At 38.9% G+C, this 22809-nt stretch overlaps 1 protein-coding gene across 20 annotated transcripts in view; it reads right to left on the bottom strand.

Moving 5' to 3' along the window:
* Positions 1-22809, bottom strand: part of LOC108629209 (longitudinals lacking protein) — a 140619-nt gene that overhangs the window by 46428 nt on the left and 71382 nt on the right. Inside the window, exon 7 of one of the 20 annotated variants that reach the window (XM_026817143.1) lies at positions 1409-3523. The exons of 8 other annotated variants lie outside the window; for them this stretch is intronic. In XM_026817143.1, coding sequence (XP_026672944.1) covers positions 3060-3523 — 464 coding nt within the window. In that variant the 3' untranslated portion in view covers positions 1409-3059. Of the gene's footprint in view, positions 1-1408; positions 3524-4579; positions 5035-8163; positions 9423-9688; positions 10935-11173; positions 12273-13390; positions 13871-14084; positions 14461-17791; positions 19645-19697; positions 20336-20651; positions 21020-21179; positions 21697-21746; positions 22684-22809 lie in introns of those variants that run through there. 11 more of the 20 variants (XM_018031737.2, XM_018031745.2, XM_018031721.2 and 8 more) reach the window with 11 other exon arrangements.

A 22809-nucleotide genomic window follows, 5' to 3' on the forward strand; every position in this document is an offset into this window, starting at 1 on the left:
GATATCTATCTTAATAAATACTCGATAGTTCGGCTGGTAAACCTTTCTTAAAAAGAGTGTTTCAAGTGATAAGTAATACGTATCGGGACGAGTATTCAAGAGGGACGACTTGCATTTTCTTTCTTTCCTTTTCCTGTTCAACGCAATCACCGTTTGCAAGTAAGATGGAAAACAAGGAAGTCGGGAGGCACGTGCACAATGGTAGAAGGTATTACTTTCTTTCTCTTGTTTAAGTCGAGATCGATCAATCCCTGGGTGGACGAGCCGTGAACGCGAAAGTCGCCTCGAACGTGACAATGGAAGGTACATACGCGAGAAAGAACGAGTATACCCTTACCCGTTCGCAGGCAGCTCGACTGGAGCATTCATAAATACTGATATCAAAAATACTAGACCTCGTGATGGAACAGAATTTCCTAACGAGTTCTTCTCTCTTCTCATCCGTTTTTGCATAGAAATCTCTTTCTCACTCTCTCACGCTCTCATTCTTTCTCTCTTTTTCTTTCTCTCTCTCTCTCTCTTTCGCTTTCTCTGTTTTTCTATCTACTGTGCGCGTGTATGTATATTTATACGTGAAATGGGGGAAAAACGCGTCGGCTCTTACAAAACTAAGAATGTACATCTACTTGTAGGTAGAACGACAAACGAGTCGGCCTCAAAAAGGTCGAGGAATGTTCAAACGTAAGCGATTCGCAAAGGGGAATACTTCTATCCATGATCATTTAATGTATAATACAAATTGTTCCAACTTTGAGTACCATCAAACTTAGATTTTCCAATTCTATCGTTGAATTTTTTTGCGACCAACTGTACGCGCGGATCGGCTTAATCTTTTTAACAGACCTGATACTCGGGACCTGATCAACTCGTGTGAGAAATGTCGCGCGAAGATCGGCTCTTTTGTTCGCTTGAGCAGACTTAATTCGATCGTTCCACTAGATTAAAATCGGAGCTAAATATTTTCCGCATTGGTAAATTCGTCTATATGTAGGTACGTAATGGTCCCTAAAAGTTATAATCTATTATATCTCGTATACGACGATCTCTCAATTGTTAACGAGTGTGCGCGATATTATGTAGATTGGACGCTTGTTGACGTTAATAATGGGGATGCCTTGTCGGCAAATCGTACAATATAAATGCAATACGGATTATGTGGAACGCAATTGTAAAATATGAATCAACTCATGCGACATCCCACTTGATTCTGGTAGTTATAAAAAATAAACATGTATATTCCTTGGAAGTTCGTCTACCTTGAAACAATTATCAAAATTGCATTGTGTAAAACACTTGAATCCTTTAAGTTATTACAGTCAGAAGCATTTGAAATATTCTGACAAGCGATTCGTACTGCGTACTGTCTATGACGTTGTGATATACTGTTTCGTTGTCGTCAGGGTATAAATTTAAGAAAAATATCAAAGTTCTTTTATTTGGAACCGTGGGCAAAGATCGGAAAATCGAGTAATCATTATCATCTATCGTAAGTCTAAGTGTTCTCAGGTAACCGATTTTCTGGAGATTTTTTTTACGAAAATCACCAGTGAAACGCGATAAATAATAACTGTGACGAACGTACGATCGTTCCTGCGGCTAAGTATATTTACATCGTACTTCGTTCCTTCATCGACAAACGAACAAAAAAAGGCACTATCATCCCTTATCCCTACGATCAGAATGATCGATGACATTTACTATCTATGTATATCGCCGCATTTCAATTTACCATGTGTACCTTGTGATTTTTCAAAATAAAAATAGCTTATCATCTAGATTGTAAAAAATTATCTATATCGTGTACGTATAAAAGTACTAGAAAATATGCGAAACTCTGGTATATATTTGAAGAAAGTGGTAACACGAGCGACGATTTCACCTGGTAATAAGAGAGAGCGGCTGCCCTAATCCGTACCTACGTGCGATTACACTTCGTTTCATGAACGTTTGTGTTTCCTCTTTAAGGTGGTAAAATCCTGAGACTCGAAAGTACTACGGATAGTCGCGGTCTATTCACATACATTGTTCGGTAATCTAATAAGTTTTACCTAACGCCATTTTTAGACACGATCGTTGAAGAAACCGAAGATCGTCCCACCGACAATATTTTCATCAAGATTCACTTTGAAGACTTCATTCATTTCTATATATTATATTTCATTTAAGCCAGTTATGAAATAACACGAAGTAGCGTTGATGAAAATAAATGTCGGAGGTTCAGATGTCATAGGCGTGAACCAAAGAATTTTAAATAGAAAACTTTTTGTATCTTCATAAAAAGAGAAAGAAAAATTCTCCAATTAAGAAAAAAATAGAAGCAAACATACTTATATTAAAAAACACAATTAATGATTGTTAATAAAGTGTTCCATGTTTCTGCAATAATTTGTTAATAAACGTTAAAAGAAACATTGAAAAAAATAAAAGATTTGTCATAAAAGAAATCCAAAGCTCACTTCCCAAACGATCGTGTCGAATGCTATCACTGGAAAAAGATTTTCGATCAAACAAGAAAAAAAGCAAATGTCAATGCATCTTGTCTCTGTAATCTGAAGATGTCAAGGTACAAAACAATATCAAATACCCTAAATCATATGACAAAATTCTTGAGACAAAACCATTGATTATCCTATATTTCGATATATCCGTGTGTACTTTAGTACTGATTTCAATATACAAATATAATTATGTAAAAGAAGAGAATAAGCCATTTATAGTTAACTTAACTGGATCGAAAATTTTTTCACAGAGGGTAATTCAAGTTAAAGCGACAAATGACGGGGCTATCATTTTTATTTTTTTTTGTAAAAAGCTAATTCTTTTATAAAAAAAAAAAATACTTTCCATTATACGATAGATGTAATCTTAAAACACGTTCAGAAAAATTTCTGATTGATTTCTTGTTAAGCATTTCTTTACGAATGTCAGCGAATACGAACGAGTAAGACAAGATTGCGTCCATCATAGAAGTTTTTTTTTTATATTGAATTGTGTTTTACCAAAAATAAAAAAGACAGTCCCGTTCACTTTCTTCCCTCGGTATACAATCGGAGACACCTTTAGGCGTCGTACTCGAGTTTTTGATGATGCCGTTTGTAGTGCACCGTCAAGTTACCCCGTTGCCTGGCCCTATAGGGGCACTCAGGGCATTGGAAGGCCGGTGGCTTGCCACCGCATTCGACTGTTTCGTGACGGCGCATCGTGCTTTTCCATCGATAGCCTTTGCCGCAGAAACGGCATCGAAATTTTCGTTGCTGCTCGTGAGGCACGCCCATATACACGACGCTCAGGTCGCGCGGCTGTGGAAGCACCTCGAACGAGTCGGGAAACACTACCTCGCGGGTGGACGCACGCGTTCCGCTGTCGTTACCGCTGTCATAGCTGTTGCTGTTATCACCGGCATTGTTGCTGGCGCATCTGCTTGCTAGAACGACGCCGCTTCTCATCTTTCCCGTGGAACCAGACCCCGACGAGCGAGTCTTCTTGAAGTCCGATCGCAACAGCGACAGCAACGCAACCATTCCTGCAACAAGTCCCGACGCCAAGCGAGACGCGAGATCGACGTCAAAGGTTATTTTATTAAATAAAAAAAAAACAGAAAGAAAGAAAAGGGAGAAACTAAAACGCGGGTCAACCCTTTCAAGATCGATGCTTAACTTCTTTCGTTCTAATAAGAAATCTGAATCGCAATCAACTGATAAAGTTGTAACATGAACATTGGAACAATTCTTCGATAGGACACATCGAGTTCTGTTCAAATAGGAAATCAATAAAATAATTTTATCTTGAAAGGGTTAAAATGGGCGCTCGGAGGTAGGGGAGAGGGATGAGACGGGAAAGGATGATGCCTCGTTCAGGACTTTTATTTTTCGTCGATCGATGCACGGATAGTTATGCGGTAAAATAAAAAAAAAAGAGATCAGTGAGATTAAACCCGTAACCAACCCAACACATAACGTATCAGCCAACAGCTTTGAGAAATAAGTGCGCCCAGGGTAACATCTTTGCCGTGTTTACGTGAATGTAGGCGTGAAGTTTTTAAATTAGCGGAAAAAGATGGACAGATGTATTGTACGCGTCGACGTAACAATTAATCTTAAAGATAGATTCATATGTGATCGTCTCTCCACCTTCTTCAACCCATGGTCTTCGATGAAATAGATGCCAATTTCCAACCCTCCACAATAAAATAACCAAAAAAAAAAAAGAAAAGGATGCTTTGGTGGTCGCAAGGTGATCTCGAATTCGTATGTATTCAAAATTATATGTACGTAGATAATTAATATACAAAAGATTTTGTTGCACTAAAAAAATAGCTGCACTCCTATGGTTTTCTTCAAAACGCATATTTATGTACTCTGTAGGGAACCAGGGGACATCGCTTGATTTTAATGAACATAAAGCGTATTTTAAAAAAATTCACAAAACGTCCAAGAAAGAAGACAATATCCATAGGTACTCTTCTTACCTGAAAAAATTAAGCAAACATAATTAGTCACAAATTAAATATTTGATGAATAAAAATAGTGTATGTCCATAAGAAACATAATAAGTGATATTTTTAGGAAATACGACTTGAATTAATCATACGTTTTATTTATATAATAAGATTAACATTAATCTTTAGTATACATTGTTGTGAATTAATTCCAGTTTCGATAGAGAAAGTTGATTTTAAACATATGTTGGTTTTTCCATTTATGTACAAGGGCCATAAAGATGTCCTTGTGGAAACAAGAATTCACATCGTATTATTAGAAAAGCGCACGCGGCTTTTCAAGCTATCGCGGAATATTCAATTTCCCGCCCACATTTGTTTATGTTTAGTCATTATGTGGTAATGTAAGTTGAATTTCCTTTTCGTTCTGAAGGGACAGTAGGGACAGCAACATTTGGGAGAGATGCCGCATTCGAGTTTTAAATGTCGGTACAAGGAAGAGATGTTCGCGTAAGTCTTCTCGCACTGGCCACAAGAATGTATCCGCGGATTCTTCGTTGACTTGATTTTAGCCAGAGGACGTATTAGGTGTAAACCTGAAAAAGAAAGTGTCGTATTAGCGAAGGATTAGACAGACAAGCGTCTTGAAGGAAAGACGACATTCAATAACGAACTACCAATTTTCATCGTTAATAAAAGACATTGGTATGACATGAAATGAAGATGCGTAGAATGATTAAAAAGCAAGAATTTGGAAAAGAATATGAGACTCTGACCGACGGGTACCGAATGATCTGTCGAACAGTTTTTTGAAAAAAGGTAGATCCTGTGCGCTCGTTATTAATCGTTCCAATCAGACACAACCGTAACGCATTTCAGCCTTTGGTATTAGAATAAAATACAACATTTATTTTTATAAAAACGTATTCGAAATAACAAGGGAGATCGCGTCTGAACAGTTCGCGAACGGATCGCGATCGATGCGAATCGTTAATTGGCGTTGTTCACGTTGTAGAGCATTTTGTAGTGAATCTGTCGGATGAACTCGCCGTTCCCAGATGTTAGGAGGACGGGCCAACACTCCGGGCTCTCGCGCACGTGCCGATGCAGGGACTTCTTCCATTTGTACGATTTCGAGCAGGCCAAACAGGTGTTCCATTCTGGAAAAGAAACCCGTTCGTTCTGTCAGTTAATCGGTTCACAAGCAAATATCGCCGGAAAATAGTTGATCGTTGACAACGAATGTTACATTGCTCATTCTCTGGGCCACGGTCAAAAAGTAACACGATCAAAGATGAAGCAGCCCCACGAAGATAAAGGCTCGCCGCGACCTGCGCTTCTTTTTAATCCTTGAAGAAAACCGGTAGCTATTGGATCACTTTTGACGCACAGTTGTATTTGGTATAATTAAGTCGACAATAAATAGAATTAGTCAGGAAGATGTTCGGGCATGTTAATTTTCTGCTTCCATACGTTACTAGTTCTTAAATATTCTCCCTACACTACACTTTACTTCTTGATTTCGTTGTACTCAAAGCATGGGTCAAAAGTAACTTATATTTGTCAATCAATGCACATTTGATTGCCACTCGTTGCATTGCCTTTTGTAAAAAATTATATCTACATATCCAACAGTAATTATTACATATTCACAGCATTTCGACGTCAACAGCCTACGTGTTGACGTACCCTGTTACGGACGTTATTCGACAACTAATTTCGGTTATTTATTTACAATTAAACGGTGTGCGCATGCTTTCGGGGAAAATGTACAATAGAGTTACAGACAGCTCATCGTTAGGAGGAAAAGAAACACGTTTGGGGAAAGTCACATTTAAGTAGTTGGTGATAATCGGTCGCGAGTATTTTTTATCTATAAAGGCATGTTCAACTAGACAAGATGATTACTTAATGCTCGTTAGTTTTTCAACTTACGCATAAAAAATTGTTTTTTCCCAGACAATAGAAATGCCTGTTACGTGTCCCTGACGCGCCTCGTCAACTAGAGGTAATATTATGTATTATGTATTTCTGTTCCCACAAATTTTGAGGGACCAATTACCAATTAAAAGATCTGAAAAAAATTAGAGACTGTGATTAGTAAAAACTCAAAGAAATTAGTCGACACCTTCTCTGAAGAGTGACTCTGCGTGCTCCCCTCTTTATCTCAGTAAATGAGATGAAAAATAAGACGAGGTGAAAGCACTTTTAGCACAATGAATCGTTGCATCGTTGTATTCCTTTATTGTTTAGATGCGCTCACACCCGTACAAGTACACATGATACTTCCACTGTAAGCGTCCTGATTCGATAATTAGTAAAGTAAGGCATCCAACGTTATCAGTCTGATTAAACGAGATCCGATTTAAAGTAGTCCGAGATCGTGTCGCACTGTCCTGAAAATCGAGCGCGGTTCAAAGGAGTAGACTTTCCTTATCTTCAGATGCTCACTTAACCCAGGGAGGAACAAAAGAATAAAAAAGACAGAACCGGGCTTCTCTTCAGATCTTCGCGACGCAGCCGTGTTCCTTCTTCAGGTGGTTGAGAAGGTTGAACTTCATGGGCATGATACTGTGGCAAAACGGACACGTGTACAAAACTCTGCCGCACTCTTCGCGGACGTGCCGGTTCAGGGCCATTCTCGACCTGTACGTTTTCTTGCACTCGCAGCACGCGTGGAAACCTGAAAAGGAAGGAACAAAGGTACCTTTGAGTACGACGCACTGCGAATTCTCATTGTTCACGTACAAGCTTCCGCCCCATAAAAGCATCAGCAAAGCATACAATCTTTTTCCTCTCTCTTTCCCGAAATTCGGCCTCGCCGCTTCTTTCAGTTCGACTCCCGTTTTTCGTGACCGTCGCAGTCCATGTGTTTCCTTTCGTTTCTCGTGAAAACGACATTTACAATAAAAACAGATACATATAAATAAAACATAAAAATGCGACGCATCAGTTTAGAACACACACACATTATATATGATTTCAATTGTCATTTATTAAAGCATACATTCATTATGGAATCTGTTATAAAATAACCATTGGTTTAAATAAAAAATGTGGAAAAATGCAATATATCAATAACTGATAAGTCCGACTCATACGGTTTTAAAGATTCTGTGAACAGTTATGATCCATAATCTCTAAGCGTTTTCTCTAAGTGTATCAACCATGTATATTTCGTGACGAACTTGTAGCCTTACGTTTCCTTCTTCGATTTGTCCATTTTCTAATATCTTTTCCATGCATATAAAACATGTGATACACAAGAGACGGCCGACTATTGAAGTATCTCTCACATACAGTGCAAACGAGATCATCATTACGCGTCAAACTCATCTTCTTTTTATATACGTGAGAGCAATTCTCACACTCAAAATGTTCAGCTTCGTCTGAAACTAAAAAATTGATCAATCATTATTACAGATATCATAATTATAACTACCCGTTACCCTCGGACTCCGAATACTTTCTGAACGAAACGTATCGAAATCGACAAACAAGACCGTGGCACACCCTCATCGTTGGGTCAATGTAAACGCGTTGACATTGTTGCACACAAACCAATATGAACGCGCTGACTTTGATCCGACGATTCGAGGGACGCTACAGTAGTAAGCAATAATGTTAGTTGTGGACAAAGACAAAACAGGAAAGACGAGAAGAGGGAAGTGACCGTAAAAGATTTTCTCGATGGTCTTAAGAAAGGCAGTTTTTTTTTTCGATCGTTTGCGGTACTCTTCTGCTTCTTTATTTTTGGTATTACGAAAATACATGCATTTACGAATAATGGAGATTAGGTGTTAAGTTCGCGTGGCGACGTTCGTTAATGACGCGCTCCGTCACGCTCGAACAACGCGAACATCAAGATCGTGGGACACGATCGCGCTTGGTGCTAACATTTTCATCCTTGCTTAATTGTAATTCACTTACACTTATACCTAAGCGATAAAATCAGTCACGCGTTTGCAAGGCGAACGACTGGCGAACGTTTCGACTGGGAGAGTCGACGGGATACGTTCGCTCTTCGCTTCCTTTCCAAGGGGAACGTTATACGCGAGATGCGGAGAACACAGTGAGCGAAGCGACGAATTTTAATTGGGGAAAAAAAAATAAAAAAATAAATGAAAAATGATGTTCGCATTACGGAACATACTCGAGACCAATAAAAGTGTACAATCAACTAATCGGCAACGTAGTCAGATCTGTGATCTGCCTCCCCCACCGGCTATGGACTTCGCTCGATTAATCACAAGCTACACGAAAAAAATGTTGCGCAAACCGCTGTACATTTCATTCATGAAAGGAGAAGCGATTTAAAGTAGTCTTCGAAGCATGTAAAAGCTGGAAGAAATAAACTGTTCTCCGAAATTGCGTTTGCATGAAGCTCGCTGAGTGATTTACTAGCTTGACCAATCTAAAAACCCCTAATGGTGTAGAACTAGAATTTTTGGATGTAGAGTGGAATTCCAGTGTCTCTCGCAAGACTTTTTCCGTGTAGATAAAAATTGATTATCGTCCCGACCGAGACACTAATCCTCGGTTCTGTGACACCGATCGTCGCAGCGACAGTGCAAGAAATTGACTGCGGTTCCGAATCGATCAACGTGAACAGCGGATCGAAATTGAAGTTCTTATGTTTCTCGGTTGTCTCGCGCCCGTTCGGAAAACCGTTTGCGACGGTGGATTAGGCACAAGGAAGCTTCGATGCAGATTAAGGCAATCGAACGTCGCATCGTTTGGACGCGGATCGAAGCGTGATCAAGACGGAGGGTTCAGGTGTTCGGCGAAGTGACCTTGAAGTGCTGTTCGGCCTGATGGGCGTGGAGAATGAAGGCCTTGAACGCGGCGAACGGGCATAATGGGCATTTGAACTGCGGCGGTTCGCATTTGTGTTTCAAATAGTTGCTCCACATCTTGTAGAACTTGCTGCACATTGTGCAGGTATAGCCGAGAACCTGGTCGCCCATGTACATCTTCCGGTAAGCTGAAAACAGAGAAACCAAATTAGAAACGATCGATCCACGAGAAGCAATGGGTGCGAAGGAGAGAGAAAAGAGTGCCGGCTTGGCTTCTTCAATCGAAACGCGTCTCCTATGAAAACGGCGCGGTGTGTTTTGAGCATTCCGCGGGCCTGTAGATTGGCCATCGCGCGGAACATTCTTTGCAAACTGCTCGATTTGATCACGAGAATTGATCTGTGGAAGGACGAGAGGTCGGATAAGGGAAGTACAGAAATGGCCAACGAACGCATTCCTGCGGAGAATTTTTATTATGGTGTTCGAGTAAATCGTCTCGCCTGAGCAAAGCGTTAATTATTAAATTAAAGCGGAGTTCGAAGAGAAGTTATGGTCGAATGTTCATAAGAAATACAAAGAACACACAGAAAAATGTCAAACGGAAAGGAAATATGTGTACACATGTTCATGTGGAGGAGAAAGAAGGATACAAATCTCTAGTATAGTCGCTTATCACAAGTCACATTCGGGTCAACTATAAACGTTGATCGATCGCCCGACTTATTGCAACTAAAAGTACGATACAATTTCACAGTAATTTTCGTACATCTGATTTCGCTTGCAAAATTTAGATGCTTATACCTCGACAACGGTTTATGCAAATATAAAAAAAGTAGTAATGCTTCGCAAAGGTCTGAACGTCACGTACCAGATTATGCAACAGCAAATACATATAGTGATCCGTTTAAAAATCTTAATATGACTTTCACAGAACTCGTCAAAGTCGTCAAGTAAAACGCATACCATCACTATATGTGTCCTCTCTTACCTCACAACTTTTGTTCGAAACACTTATTTCTATTATTTATATATTTCGAGATATTCAAGTGTGCCCAAGTATTAAAATAGGACACACTCGTGTGTATTCGAATGATTAGGCGTCCTTAAAAATAATGCTCCTAGAACGAATGCAGCCAAACTAACGAAGTATCCATATCCAGGGATTCATAACAAAAATGAGTCCTGTCAAAAACAATAAATCACGACATCTACAGTCTTACAATTTGTCTAAACAAAATTATTCTGCCATATAATTGCAGACAATACCTATAGCAAATATGCATTTAATGGTAAACATTGTATTTGTAAAATTGAAATCTATGTCATAGTTCCCACTGTTCGATCAGGAGGAATGTGACAAGGATGATTTTTGTTACGAACCATTCAATTGTGAACGGTGCTATGATGCCTCCGTTTGTGATTCCGTATGCACCACTTATGTGGACTTTCGTACGGGCACGCGTCGCACGTGTACTTTGGCTTGGCGTTTACGCATTCGAACTTCCGGTGTCTCCAAAGGGACCTGTGAACCGCATATCCCTTGCCGCAGTCGACGCAAACGAAACTCCTCTCCCGATTACCCGGACTGTTCCTGGTCTGACGTAGCTGCTGTTGCCGATCGTTCCATCGAGTACGAGGGGTTCGATTCGTCGGCTCAAACGTCCCGTAGAATCGGTTGATCTTGTACGGCCATAAGTATGCTGAAACAATAACACCACACTGGTTAATATCGAACGATCGACAGCCTCTCATTGGACACATACATCAACGCGTTCCGAGCATAATACTTTTCTGTGTCCACGTTTCCTGAGATATTCGAGAAACTTTCTCTCTCGAGGCAAATCCAACAGCTGTCGTGAAGCCTGGAAATAAAGATTTCCTCCAATTTGTATTGGCGATTCTCGCCGTTCTTTTTCATGAGGAAAATGAAACACGCTAGAAAATTCTAATGTAAAATTATATTCTGTTCATATACACATAACACAAGGAACAAGAGATACATCTTTACTAGAAATATTGCTAATTCAAATACATCAGATGGTTTCTTTCGAAGCTCGAGTTACTATCGTTATTACAAGCAATCGGAGCATGTTATTTATTTAGATAAATAATGTTTACAGTATCGTTTATCATAGAAGACGGTATAATGGAAAATGATTGGGCGTCGTAAAATTAATTTATACAAGAGTCTATTTCTATTGATAAACTAATATACTAATTGACTCTGACTTCTAATTTCAAGTAGACGTAATTGATACTGATTTGATAATACTGTTTATTCATTTATCCATTTACTACAAGATTCCAACGATTCCAAGATTTCAAGATGACTGTTTTCTTTATGAATGTCTCAATTCTTTTAAGCATAATACTGATCATTTTTTGGAAATGCTCATCATTTCATTACAACGATCAAAATAATTGTTGCAACAGCGGCACAGCTAAAAGATCAAAAGCCTTCGAGTTAAATTGTCAGTTCCGATGACAATAATCAATAATCATCGTTTCATTTACTGTCATATACAAAATCAAATATTTATTTCTGATTCGGATTGCTATTTGTGTATCAAAACGCGTTGTAGTAAATGAGCCACGGGAACTTTTCTACTACTCTTTGTTTTTGTTCGCATCAGTAGTCGTGCGATGGAACGTCTTCATGTGCCTCCTCACGCAGAACGAGTAATTGCTACGAAAATTGCACAAGTCGCAGCGAAATTTCATCACGCCGGTGTCGTGAACGTTTCGCACGTGTCTCTCCATGTTCGCCTTGTACATGCTCGTGTACGGGCAGAAGGAACAGGCGAACTGGGAGTTCCTCGGATTCATCTTACAAGACAATTGGACGTGTCGCCTGAGTAGATTCTTCAACGGGAACATCTTTTTACAGAAAGTGCACACGTGTCGTTTGTTCCAGTTCCGCGGAAAGGACTGTGACATGGCAGCGGGTATCTTATGTTTATCGAATCCCGGCTGAAGCTGGAAATGATCATCCATCAGGCAACTGCTGTCAACGCCATAGCTCTGCACGTTCCAGATTTCTGAAACAAAGTGAAAGGATACAGATGAAGCGGAGTTCGCGCGGAATAACAAGAAGAACAGACGTGGCCGTCACTGTCCCCTTCGCACGGAGCAAAAATCGAACATTTCCGACGATGAAACCGTCGGAATCTCGATCTATGAGAGCCTCTTGTGCTCGAAAAGCTTATGCTGAACGAAAAAAAAAAAATAGGTCGATATTCAACGTACAAGTAGACAGTATGTGTAATATGTATATATTTTTATTAAATAAATTAAGAAAGTTCAAGGACAAGAAAGTAATGGAGAAGGAGGAAGGTGAATCGAGTATACAGATATGTCTGAATATCTCGCGTTACCCGATACACATCATTCAGTCCCGGTTCAATCGTCTGCACTTAAGTTTTTGAACGCCGGAAGGCGCGGATTGTGTGTAAAGGTGAGCGAAAAGAGGAAAAGGGTTTAACGTTATATTGGAATCCGCAAGTGCACGTGTTTCATGTGTCTGAAGAGTATGTCCTTTCTGCTGGTTCTGTAGTCGCATAGCTTGCAGCTAAACATTGGTGGCAGCCCGCAACTGGTGCTCAGGTGTCGACAAAGGCTCGCCTTCCAGGTGTAACCTTTGCCGCATTTCGGGCAGACGAACGTAGGCTTGTCGGATTGATTGATCATCGGCAAGTCGTCCAACTGTGGGCCCAACAAGTCGCCTCCTAAAAACCAAAAATCGTACGCGTTAGAGAAAATGGTGTTGCGCCGCAAATCTTTCGTTCCACTTCTCCCGTTGAAATCGTGCAGTCTCTGCATCTAAATTCTGGCTTTTTCTGCCTCTGATGAGACGAGGAAGTAAATCGGCTTGAATTATTTGGCTAAAACTTAAATCTAGAGAAACAATGAAATCAACTTGTCTTTTGTGATTATAACACTCAGGGACGAAGTAGGACAGGTTTCATGAACGATTTACGTTTATTTAATGGAAACCTAAAAAATCAACTAAAGTTTGTTATAAAAATAAAACGCATCAAATGTGATCGTGAGATCAAATTGTAGTATTTCATGTAACGTAATTTGTTATTTAATAAATAAACTTTTGGTTATATATTTTAATCAATTAATATCTATCCACCAATATCCCAAAATAGGATATATTTCCTAGAAGGATAAATCATCGTTTATTATAGAAAAGATTATAATTATTTTTACATATTCTAAATATTGTTCATACACTATTTTTGTATACTGTGTTACGGAAAAAACCGATTCAAAAATCTGGTCTGCCACGATTAATTCTGATAAGCTGAGAGTCTGTTGTACATTGTTATTCAATATGTGTCATGTGTTTCGCCCATCGTGTCGACGAAGTAACAAGTCTCTTTGGTCATAGCCGAGACACAGACAGTCGGGTGTTTGCGTTCGATGTGATATTTCAGAAAAGTCGTTATCCTGGCCCGATATTTACAGTAGGGACAAGGATAAAGCGGTTCCATTTGGCAGAAAAAGTTCATGTGTTGTTTCAAATTCTTCCACTGGCTGTACTTTCTCAAACACTTCAAACAGATGAGCTCGTTCTTGCATCTTCTCAGTACATCGCGGGGCAGCTGATCACAAAAGAATGGACCCTGGACTGAAACAGGAGCAAAAAGTATAGTATTAGTGATTGATCGATTCAGTTTTTATTTTCCCTGTAAGGAGGAAAGGAGGATATTTATGGAAATCCATATCTTTAGAGAAAATAGGATATATTTCCTAGGACAAATCATCGTTTATTATAGGAGAGATTATAATCATTTTTATATATTCTAAATACTCTTCATACATTATTTTTGTGTACTGCGTTATGGGAAAAACGATTTAAGATACTGGCAAGCTACAATTGATTCTGATAAACTTCAGTTCTGTTGTACATTATTATTCAATGTGTGCCATGTGTTTCGCCCATCCTGTCGAAGAACTAACACATCTCTTTGGTCGTAGCCACGACACAGAAAGTTGGGTGCTTTTGTACGACGTGATATTTCAGAAAAGTCGTTATCCTGGCTCGATATTTACAATAAGGACAAGGATAGAGCGGTTCCATTTGGCAGAAAAAATTCATGTGTTGCTTCAAATTCTTCCACTGACTGTACTTCTTCGAACACTTCAAACAGGTGAGCTCGAACTTGCAACGTGTCAGTACCTCGCGGGGCAGTTGATCACAAAAGAATGGACCTTGCACTGAAACAGTAGCAAAAAGTATAGTATTAGTGATTGATCGATTCAGTTTTTATTTTCCCTGTAAAGAGGACCAAACAAAGGAAGACATATTAAGTAATATACCCCGCAAACCACCCTGTGTTCCAAATCTGTGAAGAAATAAACATTTTCTGAAAGAGATGAAGTCACACGTTTCAGTCAATATAATAAATTTTACAACAAAAGACTTTTAACATTTTCTACCCTACCACAATTGTAATAACGTGTGTGAAAGAATATTCTAACTATCTCATGTAATGAATTGAAAACTCTAACATGTATATTAAAGTTTTTACTTTCAAAGAATAGTTGTACTATTCGTAAACTATATTTTGAGATATCTATTTGGTGTTTTCCTTACTGCAACTAAAATATTTTTATAACGAGAATCTAGCTTTTGCAAATTTGGAAATAATAAATTAACCAACAACTTCCCCTTCACCATCACTCTCTGAACACGCCGTTGGTTGTAAATAATTATTTCCGATGTGGAGTGACATGCTATGATGCTATAGAAACGTCCTCTTTTCCATAATCAAGGACTAGGAAGAATAAGAAGGAAATGGGGTAAAAGTGTGCAGGAATGACAATAACTTCTTAACGAAGTACGTATTTTTCTTTTCTGTCAATTTCGATGAAAGGAAGTAAGAATCGGCCTTCACCAAGTGTTGAAAAAAATTGCTGCACGACATACGAGACGAATTTATTATATATTTCTTTCTCCTTTATGTAACACCTTACATAACAAGGTTTTTGCTTAGATCGTATCTCTTAGTTAAGATGAAAAGATCCCAGCATATTTGTATTTTCGACATGTAAATCTCGTTAACTATTCTTTTTTTTTTTACTTCGTTGTTGAACGAAGACGAGAACAAAGACGATGGGCAAACAATTCTCACACCTCAAACAATCAAAACGCCACAATTCGGTTATGACGATACAAGTCCGTGAAACCAAGGTCTTGTACTTATTATACGATACGGTAGGAGTATCGGTTAAGTGTATCCTCACAATTAATTGAAAACCTAAACCCTTTTTCACAGAACGCAGTCTTAAAGAAATAGCAATGTACTGTAATTAATATAATATAAGAATAACATTGACGATGCGGATGATAATAATAAAGATGATAATGATGTAACAATCTTAGTTAATGATAAGAATATTAATAATAATAATAATAATAAGGGAAAGAGAGAACAAAAAAAGCTCAACACATTCAGCACCTTCCAAAAAGATATACAGGGCTCGAAATTACGATTTCATAAAAACTGAGCTATGCTTAAATTACTTGAAAACTTATTTAAAACGCACCTCTAACAGTTAACAAGTACGGTTAAATGTAAACAAAAAAAGAAAATCTTATAAAATTCTAACATACCATATCAAACCGCGACGAGAAACGTAGTTCACTATTCTTTTTGTACTTGAACGTTCGTATAGGATCTAATTATAAATAGAAGACACGTGTCAAAAAAGGGACACATAATTGTCGAGAATACTAAAGATTACTTTTGACCAATTCGTCGGACCAATCACGGTAAGACGCGTCTTCGTTTTTCAGTATCGTTTATACTTTACCTCACAATAATAATAACTTTCTCTTTTTTTTCCTCCCTCGCTCGCTCTCCCACTCTCTCTCTCTCTTTCTCTCTCTCTCTTTCTTTCTCTCTCTCTCTCTCTTTCTCTCTCTCTCTTTCTCTCTCTCTCTCTCTCTCTTTCTGTATATATGTACATATGCATGTTCGTATATATATTTCCTGTCTCTTCTGATAGTCAAAAGCTTATCGAAAGGCCATTAGTATTTTAGCCAGTGGCAAGTACTTATACTCGTAAAATGCGTGAACACGCACATCAACTTACAATCTTCGCTTGCTTATAATTCACAGACGCTAGTTGGAAAATACTTTTATAGCCAGGAAAAAGCATACAAAATTCGATGCTAAACAATTAATAAAACATCAATTTTTTTTTATTCATAAGGACGACAAATTTGTTATTTGTACCCCATCACTTGAAAAAAGAAAGATAAAAAAAGAAAATAGAAAAACAAACTCAAAACGAGATAAAAATAAAATCGAAATGAATTCTTTTCCTCGACGAGCTGTCATTTCTCCCGCGTCATTCCACTTTCACACCCCTTGAAAAGATAAGTTTCCCAACAGTATGTATAATCCTTATTCGTTTGGATGAATCGTTACGAATCCCGCGTGTTTCTTCCAGCCTTCATTTCCCTCCTACCAACACGCAAGAGATATTCACTAAGATCTAACCGACAACTTGACGTAATCCCTCGTTCGTGTTCAACGTTTGATGGAGTTTCACGGACGGACGGGGTTTATGAGCACTGTCGGCAATCTCCTTATGAAAGGTCCTCAGGTGCCTGATCAGGGTGTAACGTTGCGTAAACTTGTGATTGCAGACGATGCAATAGAATTGTCGTCGCACTCCGCACTCGTAACGCACGTGACGGGTCAGGTTCCCCTCGGTGACGTAAGATTTTGGACAACGCGGACACTTCCACTCGCCGTTCGAGTTCTTGATCTTACCGCACACGGTCAGTCGGTGACGCTTCAGCGTGGATAGGTGGGTGTAACCCTTGCCACAACCTTTACACATATACGGTTTGTCAGTCTCCCAAGTCGGCGATGACCTGTTCCATCCACTGGCTATCCACGGGCTGTTCAAAGGGGCGGCCGCTGGCGGCTGCTCTATCTTGTGCTCGAGGGCGGCCGGTGGTAGACATTTGATGTAGATAGGATAATTCTGGTTCGGGTTATCATCTGAAAAATAAAGCACAGAAATTTCGCATGTTAAGGAGGGAGGACGAGAGTTTCATGGATAGAAGAATTTATTGTGTCCAAGGAGACAGTAAAGGGAAACATCAAACTTTAGAAATGATCGAGAAGCGTTTATAGTGAAATAAAGAGAATCGAGGAAAGAAAAACGATTCCTCGCCTCTCGACGTAATCGCGAAAAGAAAAGAACAAACTAATAAAAGATGATATTTTTGCATGACATTCTCGAGAGTGAAACATTCAAGTTGCAAGTACATTCGATAATTTATATAAGGGGGTCGATCAGTAATGGACAATAGTAATTGTTGCATACGTACATTGAAACGATACGTAGATGTACCTTCGACGTGAGTCGATGTCAATTTACGGTTAAAAAAAAAGTTAAGAGAAAATAAAAGTTAAATTTCTTCCGTGCTACAAAAAAAGGAAATTGTGCATCAGAAGGTCCAGTAGTTAAAGAAAATATAATAAATTATCCACTGGAATATCAGGTTTTCACTTGAGAACACGTGAGGTAAAATTTTATTGTTACGTTTATTGTAGACTCTGCTAGATACTCGGCGGCACAGTTAATGTTTAAACATCAAACTACTGTCAATGCTCTAGGAAGCGAATTATAGTAAATCTTGATATTGATAACGGTAACACCACCGAGAAAGAAAGAACGACACCGACTAAGTTAAACTTTTTACATCTCGTTAAAGTTTAGTTGGTGACTATACAGACTGGGTAAACTCGACCGAGAACAAACTTGTTAAACTAAATCGTCAAAAGTCTTTTATTATCGCGAACATCTTCATGTTGGTAGATCCGCTCGCTGCCCGATCTTCAATTTTACAATCACACTGATGTCATTTCGTCCTTCCAAGTTTGTAGACTAGTCAAATCGACTCGTGGTGGTATCTTCGTTCATGTTGTTGCGAATGCTGCGCGTTCTTCGACTGATCTGAGATTCTTCAAAATAAAGAGAAAGAGATCTTCGAGTGACGATCACCGGCAACGTATCTTCGAATTGACGATTTTTCGACCTATCCATCGATTCGCATTGATTCCGACTCAATCAAAAGCGAGCCACCTCGAGTAGATCTAAAAGAATATCAACAGCAGAGTTACATTAATAACGGAGTAAAATCATCAAGTTGACCGACGGAGGATTTCTGTAGTCAATCGATTTCCTGATCTTTTGGTCAATTTTGATTTACAATAGAGCTGTAGATGTTAGAGCAAGTATGGAAAGGGGCGAACAATTTGGGAGTCGTGAGGAATAATCTATTTTATCGCACAGAAAGTATTTGACAGTTCCATTTTTAAAATTTTCTAAACTCAAATCAGCGTCAAAAGAAAGATCAAGGAAACCCCTTGAGTTATGTCTGAAAACAAAAAAAATAACTTAAATACAATTTGTAAATCATATTTATCAATTTGTAAATTATTTTATCAAAGCTCATGTATTCTTGATCTTCCAAAACAGGGAAGAGCAGGGTACATGGTTGCCACACGGGTAGATTACCACAAACGCTATAATACAGAAACAAGACACGATAAAAATTTAATAACAGTAGAGATACCGTCGTCTTCGCCTAACAATTCAATTCGTAGTTCACTACAAAATTACATCAAGATAAGACATGCTCTTTTCTGTTTCCGTACTCTTATTGTAAAATTATGCGACTATTTTTTATCAAGTAAATATACTTGTTTCTTATTACGACAACTACTATGACAACCAATCCAGGCTAGGGATACATTGTCAAAAAATGATTGTTATAGATTTAAATTAACTTTCAATCTTACTGATAACAGCCATGAGATGAATTTTCTTTATAAAGTCGGAGGTAGGTAGCGATGGGATCTGAAACGCTTCGAATCTGTCACGCAACAAAAAATTCGAATCTGATTAGAAGCTTGAAACTCTTAAAAGTCTAGATAAGTCTTAAAGGTATTGATTGATATTTGAGTAAAATCAAAGTAAATGGGAAAATGTGACAACCGTACCTGGTCTTCCCTACTTATAAACGGTACTGTGTGTCAGAGGAGTTCATGGGAGTCAGAGGACAATGAGTGAATATCCTATGCTATTTTGGCGACGTCCTCGCCGTTCATAGACGAGAGACCAACATTGAAATTTGAGACAGGGTGAAATTTTTCTACAACATAAGACTAGACTACAATCCGTTGATAACGTCGATCTTATGAATCGAGGTCAGATGACGTTGCAGACTTGTCTTCTGAGTAAAATTGTAGCTGCAGTAAGAACAAGGAAAATGACGTTTCCCTCCGCATTCCCATTTCACGTGCCTCCTCAAGTTGTTCAGCAACTTGTACGTTCGACCGCACTGCTGACAGATGAACCGGGTCCTTACGTAATCTGTACAACGAAAAGAAAAACATCATCGTCATATATTGTACTACAAAACCAAACATGATTTGTAATATCATGTAGCTATCGAGTCTTTTTTCTGACTTGGATGAAGGTCCCTAATCGATGACGTACATATACGTGTCACGTGTGCTCTGTCTTCGCGTGAACTGCCAGTCATCGCTGAAGTGATGCGTTTTTTATTACATTACAAGAAAAAAGGGGCGACACAATCAATTAACAAATTGATTGCCAGTCTCGAGTGGAAATCGTTTCAAACACGCCTCTTTGCGAATGGGACGCGTAATCGTGAATGACACGATGCCGCGAAACTGACAATACTTTGTTCAACTGTCTTTTTCTCGTAACGCGCACCAGTTTTGATTGCGTGTTCCTCGATTTGTGTAAATGAATCAACGACCAGAACGATCACGACCGTGGATAATTATTCGTTTATTAAATTCTACATAAGGAAAAGGAGTTCAACAAAAAGGACGACAGTGCGAGAACGCGGAACGCGTCTTCCAGCTTGAAGTTCTCATCTTCGAACGCAGACACAGCCGTACGAGTCTTCGTAGGTCGCTCTTCGTATTCTTCAAGAAGTGTTCTTGGATCCTTTGCGAACGGTCTTCAATAATGATTGGTAATATCTTCCTCAACAGCGCGACGTCAACATCTATCCCATTAATTTCGCAGACACCTGCAAAAGAATATTTGTGTTCTGGTTAGAATAATCATTTTTCACATAATCACCAACTTGAATTCGACTTCTAAAGAATCCGATCGGACGTTCTTGCTATTTCCTGCAGTCACGTTCCTTTTAATACCCTTCTTGCCAGTTTCGAGCTGTGATACTGGAACTACTTCGATAACGTTATAATTAGTAAACAAACTATGAATATTTTTATATTCGGGTAAAATTCAAACTCATAAAAAGCCATTGCATAATGCGCATAAATATTCTATCAACATATTAAAATTACTGTGATTTGAAAATCCAGAACTTCTTAGGAACGTTCTTTTACATGATTTATTGATTCTTGGCTCAAGGATTGTATTCTAACAAATGTTACACATGAGGTGTAGAAAATTTTCCTTTTTTAACACACAAATTTGATTCAACTTTAATTATATGTCCCCCAAGGTTTTAGCGGCGGAGCATAGATGTCATGTGCCGTCAGCATATGCTGCCTTAAGTATCCATTTCTCGTGTATCTGGCTGAACATACATTACAAACGTAAGGCTTACGCCCGGCGCATTGAGAAAATAAATGTTTCAGTAGACGGTTCTTTGTATGATATGACTTGTCGCAGTGGTGACAGATCAACGTCTGCGTACAGCTTAAAAAACCATTTCTGTGTCCCGTCTCGGTGATTGTCCATTCTGCAAAACAGTGAAAACGACACGTGAGATGGAATTTACTAACCATTCGCAATGGTCAACGTATGCTACTTCTAATAATGCAGTTAATGAGTTCTTCCATTTCTTTCAACGTCGCTGCTTAAAACCGAGCTTCGTGTTGGATAGTTGATGTCAAGGGAAATCAGAATCATACAAGGAACATTTATTTACTAATAATTTTACACACATCGACTACTTATACTTTAAGCTCCTCCAACTACGTTACGGAAAACTTTATGAAATGAAAAACGAAATCATTCCCGAGAAATTAAACGAAACTGTTATTGTCATAAAAAAAATACTCGTCTCAATAGCGTAAAATTATGTTTCTAAACGTTTCACGGAAACGATTCGATTCGCGCGAAATTAAAACGACACGCTCGTCTTCTTGTATTACTAAAAATGAGGAAGAATTCGTTTGGGTATGGAAAACTTAGGCGGCAAGTAGACGTTATGCCTTTGCAACAGATGTCGGCGTAAACTGATATTTTGCGTAAATTTCGCCGGACAAACGTGACACGTAAAGTTCTTTTGCCCGCCGCACTCAAACTTCATATGAGTGTTCAAATTTCTCTTCATCTTATACGTTCTTCCGCATTGGGGACACGTAACCGGCATTTCGGCTTTGGAACCGATGTAGACGTTCCTCCTCCAGAATCCTAGAAATAAACAGGGTAGTTCGTTAGAAAAACGTACAAGACCCACTTGATCACAGAATATATGGAACACGTAACAGTAAAAGGATGATGTCACTTTCACGTTTTGCATACTGGAGTCCCTGTGTAAAGAAGTATCTCTAACTTTCGGGTATGGATTTATCTTTATTTAGGAAGCACACACGTTTATTAAATTCTTACAATTGTTACACTACCATCGGGCGCTTTGGGACAACTTGAAACCTCCAAACGTATATTATCTAATTTAAACAGTAGTGTTCTTAGATTATGACTTTACACTAATTAAAGACTTGACGGTCTGCTAAGAAGAAAACGATTTTGTAGAATCCGTCAAAAAAATACTTTCGACACCTTGTCGCCTATTTCGAAACGATTAAGTGTATTACGCGGACGCAGCTACATATGAAATAGAAATAGAAAGCTTATCTCATTGTTATCGTACGCTTCTACGGTGCTGATCATTTAGCCAAATGTATGTATTTGCATCCGCGAAATCGAAACGAGAGCCAATTGATTATCATCAATGTATGGTTCTAAGATGTCGGTCGAGATTACCCTTTTGCTTGAACTTAAACTTGCAAATAGGACACATAAACTTGGGTTCGATGCCGATGCACTCATACTTCTGATGTCTCCAAAGCGACGTGAACACTGCGTAAACGCGATTGCAGTCCGGGCACACGTGCTTCTTCTTCTTCTTTTTACGTTCGGTCATCGGACTCTCTTGGTTATTCCGTTCGACCATTACTGTTTCTCTGCTACACTCAAAGAACCTGTGACGGGTCAACGATGCCATCAGGGCAAACTTCCGGCCGCAGTCGGTGCAGAGGTATTTCCTCGGACCCCAACGATGCACCTTCATCTGTTCGTGCTTCAACGTCATTGAGCGAAGATGCCTGGTGTGAGTTAAAACCCGAGACGTGGAGGGTAACGTCGGCACGGTCCAGTTCGCCGAGCTGTAGTTCGCGTCTGAAAATGAAAAACGGAATAAAAACTCTTAGTTTTCTTTTATACATAGTGGACACGTGTACTTAGCGCGATCGGGTCGCGCGCGTTCTACCATTATAAACCTGAAACGATACACACATATTTCTG

Source organism: Ceratina calcarata, unplaced genomic scaffold, assembly GCF_001652005.2.
Source record: "Ceratina calcarata isolate Rehan_Ccalc_2016 unplaced genomic scaffold, ASM165200v1 scaffold557.2, whole genome shotgun sequence".
In the NCBI taxonomy this organism is placed as follows: domain Eukaryota; kingdom Metazoa; phylum Arthropoda; class Insecta; order Hymenoptera; family Apidae; genus Ceratina; species Ceratina calcarata.